General features: G+C 36.1%; 1 protein-coding gene and 1 pseudogene across 1 annotated transcript; one reads left to right on the top strand and one right to left on the bottom strand.

Annotated features, from left to right (window-relative positions):
* The first annotated feature begins 312 nt into the window (after positions 1–312).
* On the top strand, positions 313–9,066 carry LOC102282047 (olfactory receptor 4P4). The gene is made up of 3 exons (XM_070364861.1): positions 313–326; positions 8,094–8,822; positions 8,904–9,066. The coding sequence occupies exons 1-3, from the start codon at positions 313–315 to the stop codon at positions 9,064–9,066; spliced, it is 906 nt and encodes a 301-aa protein (XP_070220962.1).
* Positions 9,067–11,702: 2,636 nt separating this feature from the next.
* Positions 11,703–15,339, bottom strand: LOC102281773 (olfactory receptor 4P4-like; annotated as a pseudogene).
* Between the last annotated feature and the right edge of the window lie 1,816 nt (positions 15,340–17,155).

The raw sequence follows: 17,155 nt of genomic DNA, 5'->3' as shown, positions 1-17,155 counted from the left end.
GAACCCCATAAACAGTATGAAAAGGCAAAATGATAGGATACTGAAAGAGGAACTCCCCCGGTCAGTAGGTGCCCAATATGCTACAGGAGATCAGTGGAGAAATAACTCCAGAAAGAATGAAGGGATGGAGCCAAAGCAAAAAGAATACCCAGCTGTGGATGTGACTGGTGAGAGAAGCAAGGTCCAATGCTGTAAATAGCAATATTGCATAGGAAACTGGAATGTGAGGTTCATCAATCAAGGCAAATTGGAAGTGGTCCAACAAGAGATGGCAAGACTGGATGTCGACATTCTAGGACTCAGCGAACTAAAATGGACTGCAAAGGGTGAATTTAACTCAGATGACCATTATATCTACTACTGCGGGCAGGAATCCCTCAGAAGAAATGGAGTAGCCATCATAGTCAACAAAAAAGTCCAAAATGCAGTACTTGGATGCAATCTCAAAAACTACAGAATGATTTCTGCTCATTTCCAAGGCAAACCATTCAATATCAAGGTAATCCAAGTCTATGCCCCAACCAGTAACACTGAAGAAGCTGAAGTTGAACGGTTCTATGAAGACCTACAAGACCTTTTAGAACTAACACCCAAAAAGATGTCCTTTTCATTATAGGGGACTGGAATGCAAAAGTAGGAAGTCAAGAAACACCTGGAGTAATAGTCAAACTTCGCCTTGGAAAAAGCAATGAAGCAGGGCAAAGACTAATAGAGTTTTGCCAAGAAAAGGCACTGGTATTAGCAAACACCCTCTTCCAACAACACAAGAGAAGACTCTACACATGGACATCACCAGATGGTCAACACCAAAATCAGATTGATTATATTCTTTGCAGCCAAAGATGTAGAAGCTCTATACAGTCAACAAAAACAAGACCGGGAGCTGACTGTGGCTCAGATCATGAACCCCTTATTGCCAAATTCAAACTTAAGTTGAAGAAAGTAGGGAAAACCACTAGACCATACAGGTATGACCTAAATCAAGTCCCTTATGATTATACAGTGGAGGTGAGAAATAGATTTAAGGGCCTAGATCTGATAGATGGAGTGCCTGATGAACTATGGACTGAGGTTCGTGACATTGTACAGGAGACAGGGATCAAGACCATCCCCATGGGAAAGAAATGCAAAAAAGGGAAATGGCTGTTTGGGGAGGCCTTACAAATAGCTGTGAAAAGAAGAGAAGTGAAAAGCAAAGGAGAAAAGGAAAGATATAAGCATCTGAATGCAGAGTTTCAAAGAATAGCAAGAAGAGATAAGACAGCCTTCCTCAGCGTCCAATGCAAAGAAATAGAGGAAAACAACAGAATGGGAAAGACTAGAGACCTCTTCAAGAAAATTAGAGATACCAAGGGAACATTTCATGCAAAGATGGGCTCGATAAAGGACAGAAATGGAATGGACCTAACAGAAGCAGAAGATATTAAGAAGAGGTGGCAAGAATACATAGAAGAACTGTACAAAAAAGATAGCAGATAATCACGATGGTGTGATCACTCACCTAGAGCAAGAAATCCTCGAATGTGAAGTCAATTTGGCCTTAGGAACCATCGCTATAAACAAAGCTAGTGGAGGTGATGGAATTCCAGATGAGCTATTTCAAATCCTGAAAGATGATGCTGTGAAAGTGCTGCACTCAATATGCCAGCAAATTTGGAAAACTCAGCAGTGGCCACAGGACTGGAAAAGGTCAGTGTTCAGTGAAATCCCAAAGAAACGCAATGTCAAAGAATGCTCAAACTACCACACAATTGCAGTCATCTCACATGCTAGTACAATAATGCTCAAAATTCTCCAAGCCAGACTTCACCAATACGTGAAACGTGAACTTCGAGATGTTCAAACTGGTTTTAGAAAAGGCAGAGGAACCAGAGACCAAATTGCCAACATCCACTGGATCATCAAAAAAGCAAGAGAGTTCCAGAAAAACATCTATTTCTGCTTTATTGACTCTGCCAAAGCCTTTGACTGTGTGGATCACAATAAACTGTGGAAAATTCTGAAAGAGATGGGAATACCAGAGCACCTGACCTGCCTCTTGAGATCTGTATGCAGGTCAGGAAACAACAGTTAGAACTGGACATGGAACAGCAGACTGGTTCCAAATAGGAAAAGGAGTACGTCAAGGCTGTATACTGTCACCCTGCTTATTTAACTTATATGCAGAGTACATCATGAGAAACGCTGGACTGGAAGAAGCACAAGCTGGAATCAAGATTGCCGGGAGAAATCTCAATAACCTCAGATATGCAGATGACAACACCCTTATGGCAGAAAGTGAAGAGGAACTCAAAAGCCTCTTGATGAAAGTGAAAGTGGAGAGTGAAAAAGTTGGCTTAAAGCTCAACATTCAGAAAATGAAGATCATGGCATCCGGTCCCATAGCTTCATGGGAAATAGATGGGGAAACAGTGGAAACAGTGTCAAGCTTTATTTTGGGGGCCTCCAAAATCACTGCATATGGTGACTACAGCCATGAAATGAAAAGACACTTACTCCTTGGAAGGAAAGTTATGACCAACCTAGATAGCATATTCAAAAGCAGAGACATTATGTTGCCAACAAAGGTCGGTCTAGTCAAGGCTATGGTTTTTCCTGTGGTCATGTATGGATGTGAGAGTTGGACTGTGAAGAAGGCTGAGTGCCGAAGAATTGATGCTTTTGAACTGTGGTGTTGGAAAGGACTCTTGAGAATCCCTTGGACCACAAGGAGATCCAACCAGTCCATTCTGAAGGAGATCAGCCCTGGGATTTCTTTGGAAGAAATGATGCTAAAGCTAAAACTCCAGTACTTGGCCACCTCATGCTAAGTGTTGACTTATTGGAAAAGACTCTGATGCTGGGAGGGATTGGGGGCAGGAGGAGAAGGTGACGACAGAGGATGAGATGGCTGGATGGCATCACTGACTCAATGGACATGAGTCTGAATGAACTCCAGGAGTTGGTGATGGACAGGGAGGCCTGGCATGCTGCGATTCACCTGGTCACAAAGAGTTGGATATGACTGAGCTACTGAACTGAACTGAACTGAACTGGTGTCTTTCTCTGGAACTTTTGGCCCTTGTGTGGTGCTTGGTTTGAGTGTAGGTATGGAGGCATTTGATGAGCTCCTATTGATTAATGTTCCCTGGAGTCAGGAGTTCTCTGGTGGTCTCAGGATTTGGACTTAAGCCTCCTTCCTCTGGTTTTCAGTCTTATTCTTACAGTAGCCTCAAGACTTCTCCATCTCTGTAACAAGTGGTTCCAAAAGTCTCTCCACTGTTAGGGTCAGGATTTCCAAACTTTTGGGGTCCCAATTTAAAATGATGGGTGAAGTTGCTGAAGTCATGCTCCTTCTCCTTCCCAGCACTCGACACCTTGCCATTCAGGGGGACACACTCTGTGGGTCGGTGGGAGTTTCTCCTCCTCCTCCTCTCTCTTGTCCATTCCCAGTAGCTGGTGGGGTATCCACTGACGGGACTGGAGAAGCAGTGGCAGGAAAGAGGGCAGCAGCTGCAGCAGCCACCTCTGGCCGAGTTGCAGTGCCTCCCACTTTGCCCGCCAGCCCCCAGACTAGACTTTTAAATGTAGCTGAGATTAACCTCAACAGTAAAGATGCCAAATGGTTAAAAGTAAAGGAAGAATATTGAGTGGGTAAGTACTAATGAAAAGAAAGATAGTGTTTGTATTAATGTCGGAAGAAAAAATTAACAGAAAAAATTATGTCAATGACATTTCTTTGCACTAGGAAACTATAAAAATTCTATGGAAATAGAAGTTTGTATATTCTATGGAAATAGAGGTTTATAAATATAATGAGATCTCATGGACAGCTACAGCTCACTTGAACCAGAGTCTCTGTTAAATTCAATTTAAGCACACAGTTATTACTTTTTAAAATAGTATATGTTGTATTATAAATTAATTTTCTTCAAATCCTCATTACTTTGACCGCCTCGTCTGATGACAATTCAGTTAAGTGTCTACTGCAATAAGCACATATTTTAAACAAATTGAAATTTTAAATTATACAATACAGCAACTAGTAACGTTCGGAGGGTCCTTTAGATTTCAAGCAACACACAAGATGTTTTTCATTCTCTTTTCAAACCGTTTATTCTATAATAAACCAAACTTCAAAACTTGGTTCTGGGGCTTCCCTGACAGTTCAGTAGACTTTGCCTTCCAGTGCAGAAAGTGTGGGTTCAATCCCTGGATTAGGGAGTTAAGATCCCACATGACCAATACCCAAACATAAAACAGAAGCAATATTGTAACAAATTCAATAAAGACTTAAAAAATGGTCCATATCAATAAATAAATATATAAAAATTTATTTCTGATTATCTGGGCCTTTGGCTTCCTCAAATTTTGTTTCAACATAAAGAACATGATTTACAGTCTCAGTATTGAACAAAATTGGGCTTTCAGTTAGTACTCAAACTCCTCAGAGTATAAGCAATTATTAGCTGCGGCATATTAGCTGGCAAGACTTGGCCAGATCTTCTTTGGGGAACTGTCTCAACCTTAAAAAAGATGACAGGGAGGTTGGGGGTTATTATCTCCCAGTTCAGTTTAGTTCAGTCTCTCAGTCATGTCCGACTCTTTGTGACCCCATGAATCACAGCATGCCAGGCCTCCCTGTCCATCACCAACTCCCAGAGTTCACTCAACTCATGTAATCTCCCAGGTCACCTAATTTAAACACCTTTGGAAATCAAACAGAAGGCTTATATGTACATTCCATTCCAAGAACCACAGAGGAGATACAACATTTGTGTAGGAAAAAAAAAAAAACACTATTCAATATAAATGCTAGAGATGATTTCACTTTATTTTATTTTCAAAAATCAGAAGAGCATTTCCTATTTCTATAAGGACAGCAGGAAAGTCCTAGAACCAGGATTCATGTGAGCTGATTATATGTTAAAATTCATTAATCTTAGCAATGCAGTTAAGATTCTGACTGCATTCAGAACATTGCCACCATTTACTCAGAGATAAAAGAATTTATCTAGTGATATAATCATCTGGTAAAATTTCAATCAAGCTATAGTAAATAATAATATCTTTCAAATACAAAAAAATAAATTTTGCATATATCATTTAAATTAAATTTTATCTATAAAAATGCTGATTCCATATGTTCATTCCCTTGTCATATGCCTCAGAAGATGCCAAAGTTAAGCAGACTTCTTTTGGTATGAGTTTGAGAAATTCATGAGAAAATGATAGCATTTGTGTCACATAGGGGCTATATAAGAGAAAAGTAAAAAAAAAAAAAAAAAAAAAAAGACATTATGCTTCAGACAGAAGAGAAAAAAAAATAAAGAAAAAAAGGGTTACAGTTAAAATAAGTTAAGGGAATGTACTAGTATAGAGATTCATCACTCTTCTGCCTACTTTGCTACTCTGCACAATATGTATATACTGACTAATTGAAATAGCAGAAGGCTATAGTATAGAAAAACTTAATATCAGCAGAGGATCTGGAATGTAAAGGTAGAGCAAATTCAATAAGGAAGAATTAGAACAGGATGAACAGAGAGCAAATAGTATTAGTTTAGCCAAGAATTGGTACAGGTGTTAAGAGAAAACTTTGAAGCTGTCGGGAAAAATTTAACTTATTCATGACTTTTTGTCATGTGAGACAACTTGGTTATGAAAGAAATAAGAACAACAACAAAAAAATGTCCCTAGAATCATAATTTGTACCTGACAACCAAATTAGCAACATCCGGATAGTGAAAAAAAATTAAAATGAACCTAAAAACAGTCTTTAATATTTATCAGTATTTATGCAAATTGTTAACTGTTTGGCTTCCATTATTTGCAAGAGAGATAAAAAATGATCATTTATCAGGATTAATGGTTCAATAAATGTGAAATATTTAAAACTGCTTCCAGGAAATATTAGGTATTATTATCATTACTTATCTTTTATGTCTGTGAAGGACCTGCAATAACAATCAATTTGATATGAGTTGTAATAGCTTCATTTTTAGCTGTTAATCTTTCAGCACACTTTTGTTTATTTTTTTATCATGGTGTATGGGATACTCAATCTATACATAATGATATGAAGAGAAACAAAGTGAAAGAGAAAATAATCAGTGCCCATTTCATAGTATGTACCTGCTAATTCTACCTGCACTACCATGAAATATTTATATTTACACTAGAAATGCTCATATTAAAAAGGAAAAATTTGTTGTCATATATAATGAATTTGTGTTAGCAGCAATGTTAGCCCTTGTAGTTTATGATAGGAAATGTTCTCTTTAAATCACTTAGATATGAAAATGAAGATCTTGTATATATAAAATGAGTAACTCAAATATTAACAAAGGAAACTGGAAATAACATGGGAGTTTTGGAAATGTAAGTTATAATTTAAATAACATGAGTATGAAGTCCCTGATATTAAGTTGGAGGCTGTCAAGGAGAAACATTTAAGAGGAAAAAAAGGGAACCAGTTAAGTTTTCTAATTATTTTCCCATTTTGTTACTTTGATACTTTGGACTAAAAATATGCTTATAAATTATAGAAGCATAATGGAAAATTAATTGGAAATGAAAGCATCTACAACCTAAACTAAAGCTATTTAAGGAAGTACTTTTACATATTTTTCTGATTATAGAAATACTAATAATATATGTGATACTTTGAAAAATATTTTTGGGGATATATTATTTGTGAAGAAATCATTGTAACCTAAAAGGTAACAAAGCAGAAAGATTATAATTAGTCTAATTGCAAAATATTCTATTATAGAAATTATTGAAACCTGATCTGTATCAAGGGAGTGTTTGATTCATTTCCTTATTACTGTTATTAGTCTTTTAGGCAACCTTTGTTTCTTAATTTTACATATAATTACTATTACTTTTAATAATTTAAATTAAAAAGAAATGCCACAGCCACTTTTGGTTCACCTGATACAGTATTTTCTTTATTATTCTCCACAATGTTTGTAAATATATCAGTCTATTTCCCAGAATCAAGACGTTTTCTTGTTCAGTCTTAAGTGTGTCCAACTTTTTGTTGCTACATGGACCACATGTAGCATGCCAGGCTTCCCTGTCCTTCATTGTCTCCTGGAGTTTGCTCAGATTCATGTCCATTGAGTCGATGATGCCATCCAACCATCTCATCCTCTGTCATTACCATTTCCCTCTGCCCTCAATCTTCCCCAGCATCAGGGTCTTTTTCAGAGAGTCAGGTCTTCACATCAGTTGGCCAAAATATTGGAACTTCAGCTTCAGCATCAGTCATTCCAATGAATGTTCAGGATTGATTTCCTTTAGGATTGATTGACTTGTTTGTCATCCTTGCTGTTTGGACTCTCAAGAGTCTTCTCCAACATCACAGTTTGAAAGCCTCCATTCTTCCGCACTCAGCCTTCTCTATGCTCCAACTCTCACATCCATACATGACTACTGGAAAAACTGAAGCTTTGACTATGTGGACCTATGTTGGCAAAGTGATATCTCTTATGCTGTCTAGGTTTGCTATAGCTTTTATTCAGTGAGTCAAATGAGTCACTTGCCCTGTGTGCCAGCAACACATTGATAAATATAATAATAATTTAGTGCAATATTTAAAAAAAAATAATGTTCCACAAGAAAATTACAAATATTTTAAATAAAGACAGGGTTCTATCTTGAAATTGCACAACTTACCTTACTCCCTTCACTTTAAGTCTGGTTGTGTGAATCTCCTAAGCAAACAAGCTGCTTCAGGAAAACAAACGTATCTTTCCTAAGCTCACTTTTCATCCCATACATAAGATGACTGTGCATGTTTGTTTATACTTGAGCAAATGTACTTATTAATACTATTCTCTTTCACTCTAGAAAATAATTGGATCTGGTGTATTATATGGCAAGCTAATCATATGGGGTTTAGAATTAACTATTTAAAAGTATAGTGTTGGAAGCTGATTTACCAAATGAATGTATTTCTCCAACACTCACTCTGATTGACACCATGCAAGATTTCAAGATTTCTATATATAATATGTTTTATATATATATATATATATATATATACATATATATTTTTAAGGCAAACTCACTGAGTCTTCACTGCATTAGACCATAAAATATACCAGTAACATCACTGAATTTATTCCCTTGGGACTTTCCCAGAACATGAAAATCAAACATGTGTGCTTCCTAGTATTCTTATTTTGTTACATAGCTATTTGGATGGGAAACTTGCTCATAATGATTTCTATCACATGCAGTCAACTAAATAGTCAACCCATGTATTTCTTCCTTAATTACCTTGCTCTATCAGACCTGTGTTATACCTCAACAGTGACACCCAAGTTAGTCACTGACTTGCTGGCAGAAAGTAGCACAATTTCATACATAGACTGCATGGCACAACTTTCTGCCACGCATTTCTTTGGGGGGATTGAAGTCTGTATCCTCACCATGACGGCCTCTGACTGCTTTGTGGCCATCTGCAGGCCCCTGCACTGCACCGTCATCATGAGCAGGCACAGACGCTGTGCCATGGTCAGTGCTTGTTGTGCTGGGGAATTTCTGCACTCCTTTCCCCAGGGTCTCCTCACCATTAACTTACCTTTCTGTGGCCCCGATGAAATAGATCACTATTTCTGTGACGTGTATCCTTTGCTGAAACTGGCCAACAAGGACACCTATGGAGTTGGGATCTTAGTGGTGGCCAATGCAGGCATGATGGGGTTGGTGATCTTTGTGGTAGTGATGCTTTCCTACATTTTGATATTATATACCATCAAGCCTTACCCTACAGAAAGCTGGTACAAAGCTCTTTCCACCTGTAGTTCCCACATCACAGTTGTGGTTTTTTTATTTTTAATTTATTTTTTTTTTTTTTTTACTTTACAATATTGTATTGGTTTTGCCATACATCAACATGCATCCACCATGGGCTTTGCACCTACTTTCTTTATTTACATTAGACCGGCCACAACGTTTCCAGAAGAAAAGGTGTTTGCTCTCTTCTACATCATCATTCCTCCCATGTTCAACCCTCTGATTTACACTCTCAGAAATGCAGAGATGAAGAATACCTTAAGGAAGGTGTGGTGCTAGAAACTATTTTTGACTGCAAGGCAAATCAAATGAAATCACTTTGCTTTCTCATTACACATCTTATTCAAGTAATATTTGCTTACTTTAGTTTAATAAACAATGGACTTTGCTCTAGAAAAATTAAGCATAAACACTAGCATCAGTTGAAATCCTTTCTTCTATCAATCTATGTTTCTTATTAACATCTTCCCCTAGTAACAAGAGTCATCAATTCCTTGTTGAAGTTACATTTTGCTTTGATTTTTTTTTCTCTTTCCATAAGTCACTAAATGAAGGTTACCATTCTAATCTCCCCATACTTTAATTCCATGGAAAGAATCTCTAAATGTACATAAGCTACAGTCCTGTTGATCATCCCAGAGAGAAAGTCCATAGAACCTTGCTGTACTCCTTGCATTCTCATAAAAAAAAGGAGTATCAGAAATTTAAAGTCTTATTTTCTACTCAGCTGAGGACTTCCCATATTCATTGCAACTATTTGAAAAGCAAAAATTGGGTAGGAACTGAACACCAAAAATATGATTTATGTGAAAATCACTATATAAAAATTGGAACTTGTTTTTAAAGTGATTTTAATGAAATCATCTTAAAAATGACAAAATTAATAATTATATAACCTTTTACCATGACAATATCTTCATATATACTGAAAAATTAGTTTGGAAATAAAAAGGGGAACTATATGATTTATTGCTAAAATTGAGATAATTTGAGTGTAAAAAGAGGAGTTCTGCTAATAATTATGTTGAAATAAAATGGGATTGTATCAAACAAGTAGGATGTCTGCCCACTTTTCAATGTCTGAGAAGTATGGATACTCTATACTTCTGAAAAAGTTATTGGCAGGAACATTGCAGAATCTGCATGTAATCTTAGATGAAGTCAATAGGATTGTAAAAATAAATGTAAATGCTGGTACTGAATCTATTCAATCTAGTGTATGCTTTTGTTTTTCCATTGCCATTGCATTGTCATGTCCTCCTCCAGGGGATCTTCCCCTCCCAGGGATCCAACCCAGGCCTCCTGCAACTCCTTCATTGCAGGCACATTCTTTATTAGAGCCATCTGGCAAGCCCAAAGCAAAGGGTACACATTTTCAATTTCCATATAATTTCTATACACTTTGATATCCCTAGATATATATACAATTAAGAAGTATCTCTTTTCAAATAATTGAATTTTATTTTTTTTTTACTTAATTCTTTAATAAATAAGATTCATTCGACATCATGAAAATAACTTGAAGGGGAGGAATAATGTATTATATTGCACATGTATAGCGGCTTCCGAGGTGGAGCTAGTGGTAAAGACCCCACCTGCCAATTCAGGAAAGGGAAGAAATGTGGGCTTGCTGCAGTCCATGGGGTTCCAAAGAGTCAGACATGACTGAGCAACTGAACTGAACTGTCATTATGTTCATTATTGTCATACATGTCATTATTGAGGATTAAATCTTTGATCTTCACCTTTATGTGGTCTTCCTCTGATACACCTAAGCACAGCGGCAGAATATACATTCCCATCACTGACTCTGATCTATATTTTGTCAAATATTTTTTTAGGATTATTCTACACTTGAATTTAAATAGTAAGTGAAAGTCTTTTACTTTGAGAAAAATCATCTATTTTGAGGAACTAAGGGATTTATATTTTCTTTTTTGTAGCAAAGTCACTTGTGGTTTATTTATTCTTTGATCATATATACTTAATGTCAAACCCAGTTAAAATAGCAGGAGTTCATGTGTGTGTATATACATACACATATAAAAAACATATATTTTCCCCAGTACTTACAATGTCACGTTGGAAGCAGATCACACAATGACTTGCTTTTCAGAGGGACATGCCATGTAGACTATAAGACTGGACTTTACACTATGTTCTACTTAGATCTATATATTCTTTTCACTTAAGTAAAATAATAGTGGTGTACAGATACACACAAAAAAATCTGTAGATATTTGATTTAAAAAAAAATCTAGAGTTGTAGGACATGAGGCTAGGTATATAGTTCTGAAAGGAGTTTGCAGTATGTGATTGTTCCTAATTTCCTATAACTGTCTTTTTGTTGTTGTTTAGTCACTGAGTCATGTCCAGCTGTTTTGCATCCCCATGGGCTATAGCCAACCAGACTCCTCTCTCCACAGGATTTCCCAAAAAAAAAAAAAAAAAACTGGAGTGGGTAGCAATTTCCTTCTCCAGGGGATCTTCCTAGCCCAAGGATGGAACCTGTGTCTCATGCATTAGCAGGCTGATTCTTTAACTGTCTTTGGCCTTTTAACATATTATTACCTTTTACACCTTGAGGCCGAGTATTTTGAGGGCTATGTCTCCCCCAGGTTTAGCCTTCAATACTAGCAGTATCACTCTTTCTCCAGACTTCTCAATGTGTTTTTACTCTGTAAAATGTTTTCTTTTTTCTTTTCTTTTTTTTCTTTTAACAGAGGGGATTATTAGTGAAAAGTGAAATCAAGGAAAACACTTTGAGAGGAAAATAAAAAAGGAAACACTGAAGGCAAGCTGTTGTTGAAGGCTTGGCTTTTACACATTCTGACTGTTTTTCCCATTAGCATGAGAGAATTAGCAACAGAAGGATTGATGAGAAGACAGTCACTGGCATCAAAGACGAATGACCTTCAAGTCATTAACCTTCCTTCCCAGAATCTTTTATTGCACCAAACTCTTCTTATGGAATTTTTCATCTCCATGTTTTTAAGTGTGTAGATAAGCAGGTTGAACATGGGGACAATAATTGTGTAGAAGAGTGCGAACACCTTATCTTCTGGTAGTGTTGAGACAGGTCTAATGTAAACAAAGAAGACAGGTGGGGAAAAGAGGATCATGACTGTGATGTGGAAACTATAGGTGGAAAGTGCTTTATGGCAGCTTTCTGCAGAATATGTGTGCACATTATACAAAATCAAAATGTAGGAGGCCATCAAAACCACAAAGAGCACCAGTCCCATCAAGTCAGAATTGGCAATGACAAAAAAGCCAATTTTGTGTGTATCAGGGCAGGCTAGTTTCATCAAAGGATATGCATCACAGAAATAGTGATATATTTCACTGGGGCCACAGAAAGGTAAAACAATTGCAAGAAGAAAGAGACCAAGAGAATGAAGAAGTCCCCTGTACATGATGTTACGAGAATTGAGTGACGTCTTTGCCTGTTCATGATGATGGCTTAGTGGAGAGGTTTGCAGATGGCCACATAGTGGTCATACGCCATCCCTGTGAGGATGAAGACCTCAGTCCCCCCAAAGAAGTGTGTGGTGAAAAGCTGTGTCATGTAGTTTTTATAAGAAACAAACTTTTTCTCCATCAGTAAATCAGTCGTGAGTTTGGGTGTCACAGTGGAGGTGTAGAAGAGATCTGAGGGTTAAGAAGATAGTTAAGGAAGAAGTACATGGGATGGGTGATTAGCTGACTGCATGTAATAGAAATCATGATCAAAGTCCCCAACCAAATAGCCAGGTAATAGAGTAAGAAAAATAAAAAGCAGAGAATCTGGAATTTCTTGTCCATAGAAAGTCCCAAGAGAATAAATTTAGTAACATTACTTCAATCTTCCCTGATTTGATGATGTTCAAGAAAATTATCTGAAATGACAAAGGTAATGAAATGAATCAATGATGAGAAAATGGAAACCTAATATTTACTTAAAATGGTACCAATGCCTTTTAAAGACATGTTGAGACCCACTCAAATCACTTTCATTTAATGGAACTTTTTTGAATATCTGTACTAATATTCTTCTAAGAGCTAAGAATACAATGGCAAATTAGAGAAAGTTCCAGTTTTTATATAATTTAAATTATTTTGTGAAGAAACAAGAAATTACATTTGTCAAGAATGAAAGAAGAGATAATCTTAATAGTGTTAAGTAGGGTGACATATAATGTGCCAATTTAGGATGTAAAATAGAGGTAACTACAGAATTTGCTTGATTAAATGGTTTCAAATGAAACCACAAAATTGGTGTAGGATGTGTGGGTGGGTTTTACAGTGCTTGGCACATAGTCAATGCTAAATAAATATAAACTAAATTAAAAAAGCAAAATTGAAAGCAAACAATGTGCTATAGTTTTGAAGGAATAATAAAAGAAATAAGCAATCACCCATTAGTCAGGTAGTTCATGATAAAACTGAGGAACAAATAATTTCTATAAGTGGACTCATAATCCTTTTTGATTCATAAGAGGAAATAATTCCATCATGTGAAATACTCAATGAAACTTTTATATTTCTTAAACTTTATTTGTAACATCTATAGGTTAATGTATCTACAACTCTGCTTTTTCTATTTGCCTGCATTTCTCTTGCAAGATTATTTCCTCTTTCAAGACAAATTTACTTTCAGAAGCTATTTGACTTACATCTTATGGTTGCCTAAGTTGGAAATATAGAGAAATGGACTCCTTTAATTCAAAAATAATTTCCCCCAAACACAATACAATAAACAAAATGTAGCACTTCTTCCCTTAATTTCTTAGAGAATTCACCCACACAATCTGCAAGACTATATAAAAGAATGTTTTCAATTCTCTAAAATAGAAACACTTATACCTACATTCAGCTAATCATCTGGTAAATACACTATACGAATAGACAAACTACCTAGTTTTTCCTCTCTCATTCTGTTGTTTAGTTCTTCATTCTCTACGATCCCAGGCTCCCACTCATAAAATAAGAGATAAGATAGTGTCTGAAGATCTCCCAAGATTCCAATACTGTGTGACTTCTGATTCTCCATTAATCTGGGGAAGATATCTGTCTCCCTCTCTCCTGCTTGCCTTTCTCTGCTTGATACATGGAGACTATAAAAAATAAAAAATACAGTATCAGCAAGTGGTTATTTCATTACAGTTCCTGTGCCTCAATTTACTGTAAAACTGAGGTAAAGATAATATCTCTTTATATGCTATTTTATTAAATAAAAATTACTGAATATGAAATTTCTTAAAGCATATATGGAAAGTACTATACATTGAATAATTTTTGGCCATCCTCTAAGTTACTAAGGGCTTCCCTGGTGGCTCTGATGGTAAAAATCTGCTTGCAATGAGGGAGACTAGGGTTCAGTCCCTGGGTTGGGAAGATCTCCTGGAGAAGGGAATGGCTACCCACTTCAATAAATAAGTTTGCCTGGAGAATTCCATGGACAGAGAAGCCTGGTGGGCTATAGTCCATGGAGTGACAAAGAGTCAGACACAACTGAGGTAATAACACATAGTTACTAAATACAAGATCAAGGCCCCAGAGAAAATGCAAGTATACCAGCTCAGGAATTGCGTATTATACTATTCTTCTCTGAACAATATAAGAAATATTATTAATATTAATATCAGAAATTTGGAGATAGACCCGAGTTCAGCACACAGCTCTGATACTCAAATGCAGGAGTCTTCACCTCCTTTAACACTTTGTCCTTCTTCCTTAAAATAAGCATGCAGTGCTTAATTTACAGGACTATTGTGGAATGTAAATAAGCTTACATATACAGAACTTGATGCTCAAAAACATGCTAGTTTCACCTCCTTCCTCTTGAAACCCCCATAGTGTTATAAATTTAAGCAGTCCTTTAACTATTCAAGTAGGACTAGATTCTAGCAATTAAGGTTATAAATTCTGGACCTACATAGAATGAGATACCAGCTCCAAAATCCTCTTGGAGCATAATCACAGACAAAATATGTAACCTCAACTTCTTCATCTATAAAATGAGCAATACTGTAATTAACTCCGAGATCTGCTATAAAGATGTGATGAGTTCACTCATGTAACAGCTTAGAACACAAAGAGTTGGACATGACTGTGCAATTTTCACTAGGACAGAAAGTGAAAGTGAAAGTGGCTCAGTTGTGTCCCACACTTTGTGACCTCATGGACTATACAGCCCATGGAATTCTCCAGGCCAGAATACTGGAGTGGATAGCCGTTCCCTTCTCCAGGGCATTTTCCCAACCCAGGAATTGAACCCAGGTCTCCTGCATTTCTGGTGCATTCTTTACCAGCCCTGCCACTGGGGAAGCCCTTCGGACAGACACTGGTATATGTTAAGAAAAAACATTTAGTAAACATTCATTGTCATTGACATTATATTTGTCGTATCAATGGGTATATTGTATTATTCTTACTATACATTTTGAGCTTACTTAAAATATGTAATATTGTAACATGGGATAAAGATAGATAGATAAGACATAGCATACTTTCCCTGCTGTAAACAATCTGTTCTTTCTTACCTGAAGGCTGTAGTTTACAGAGAAACATTCTATCATCAAGCAAATCTTTCTCTCTGGTCTGGATTGAGCTGACTTCCCCACATTTCTGAAGATAAATGTTCTGCTTATTTCAGTCAGCTAATACTTTTGTTTTCTTTATTTTCAACTAATTAACCCTAACCAAATTAGACAAATGTTTGTATTTCCCTTTGATAATTTTTATTCATTTCAAAAAACACCCATTATCTAAACATAAGAAAAATAAGTCTACCACTTAAATACTATCCATTCAAGTAGGTTGTTTGAAAATTTAATCATTCATGTTTGCTTCTGCATAATTTTAGAAGCATACTGGTGTTTTGATTTGATTAGATTTTTCTTTGTAATATTCAGTTCCTTCATGGCAGTACTGTCCACTTATCTTTTGGGCCACTCCATTCTTCTTCATATTCAACTTTTTCCCATCATGGAATCCAAAGGACTAACTGTATGATCAAATTTATGAAATATTAAAAAGATAAGTAAATCTGGTAATATTTTTATAGCTGCTGAGAGATATAGCACTGATAACTTTAACAGCTCATGTGCAAATCACAGTTCATGATAGTTGAAGCCAGAACGTTTTCACTAATAGTAAAAGTAGCACTTTAAAGATTCTGGCATTTTTCAAAGTTTTGTTAGAATGCTTAGATCATAAATACAATCAGAATGATTCAAATATTCATTTTAAGGAAAGTCACTAGTATAATTAGGAACTGGATTTAACTTACCAGCTACTTAACTTATCAGACAGATTTCTTATAAGATGAGGCTTCACACCTAAAATAAAGTCAGAATTTTGAAAATTACCATTTCCATGCAGCATTCCATCTCTAACTGCATAACATCTTATAAGAGAGCTTTTGAGTTCCACTGATAGGGATATATTTGGCAAATTGAACTAACTTTGAGATACTTTCAGCAAGCAGTTTTTCCATTTCTAAAAAATAAATGTGTCTCTTTGATATTTTGCCTTTGCCTCTATACAAAATTTGCATATGTATATGTGTGTATATATATATATATATATATGTATGTACATATGTATGATATATTCTTTTGGATGTTGAATTGGCATTTAAGGAGAATTCTGAAAAATGTTTACTATAGAATAGGTCTCAATATCTCTGAAGATTTAGACATTTCCCATCAGTACACTTTGCCAAAGATGTAAACAATAGCTTCAGTTTCTCAATTTCTACCTAATAAATAAATACACTGAAGTCCTTAATTGCATTTCCCTATTGCATCAACATCCAAGGCACTACAATTAGACATGGGATGTGAAGAATGTAAGGAATGTTGTATATAATGCCCATTTGTCAGGACAGGGCAGAGTCAGTTAGCTGAGGGAGACTGAAGTGAGCTGCCATGGGAAATACTGAGAACCCTATGGCCAGAATTAAAAGTTCAGAGTGTAGACCCAGGATTTAAGATTGAATTTTCCCTAGGGGGGAAAATTTTTTTTTAGGGCATTACAGTTTCTAAGTGATGCCCAGAAAAGTCTCCTATGCTTTAGAGTGGTTATTGTTTGGTTGGTTGGTTGGTTTTTTTGTGGGGTGGAAGCTCACATGACCCCATGGGTTCTCTTGTCAGATGCACAGATAATTTCCCAATTTATCTTTGTATGGCTAACTCTTTACTAAAAAGATGTGCTTTTTCTGGTGTATGTATTTTGTATAAAATTTATTTTTAAAAGAACTATAACAGAAACATAAAATGGTCTCATAAATTCATTCATATAAAATATTTACTATTTCCTACTTCTAAAAGATCTGATTGGATAAACCTTACTATGGAGAATGCATTTGCTGTTGTTTAGCTGC

The sequence above is a fragment of the Bos mutus genome, chromosome 28, assembly GCF_027580195.1.
Source record: "Bos mutus isolate GX-2022 chromosome 28, NWIPB_WYAK_1.1, whole genome shotgun sequence".
In the NCBI taxonomy this organism is placed as follows: Eukaryota; Metazoa; Chordata; class Mammalia; order Artiodactyla; family Bovidae; genus Bos; species Bos mutus.
This window is presented reverse-complemented; position numbering and strand designations above follow the sequence as displayed.

Excerpts from the sequence above, each read along its gene's own strand:
- LOC102282047 (XM_070364861.1), top strand. Across the intron at positions 8,823-8,903 it reads ATCACAGTTGTGGTTTTTTT|CTTTGCACCTACTTTCTTTA; the intron begins ATTTTTAATTTA and ends ATCCACCATGGG.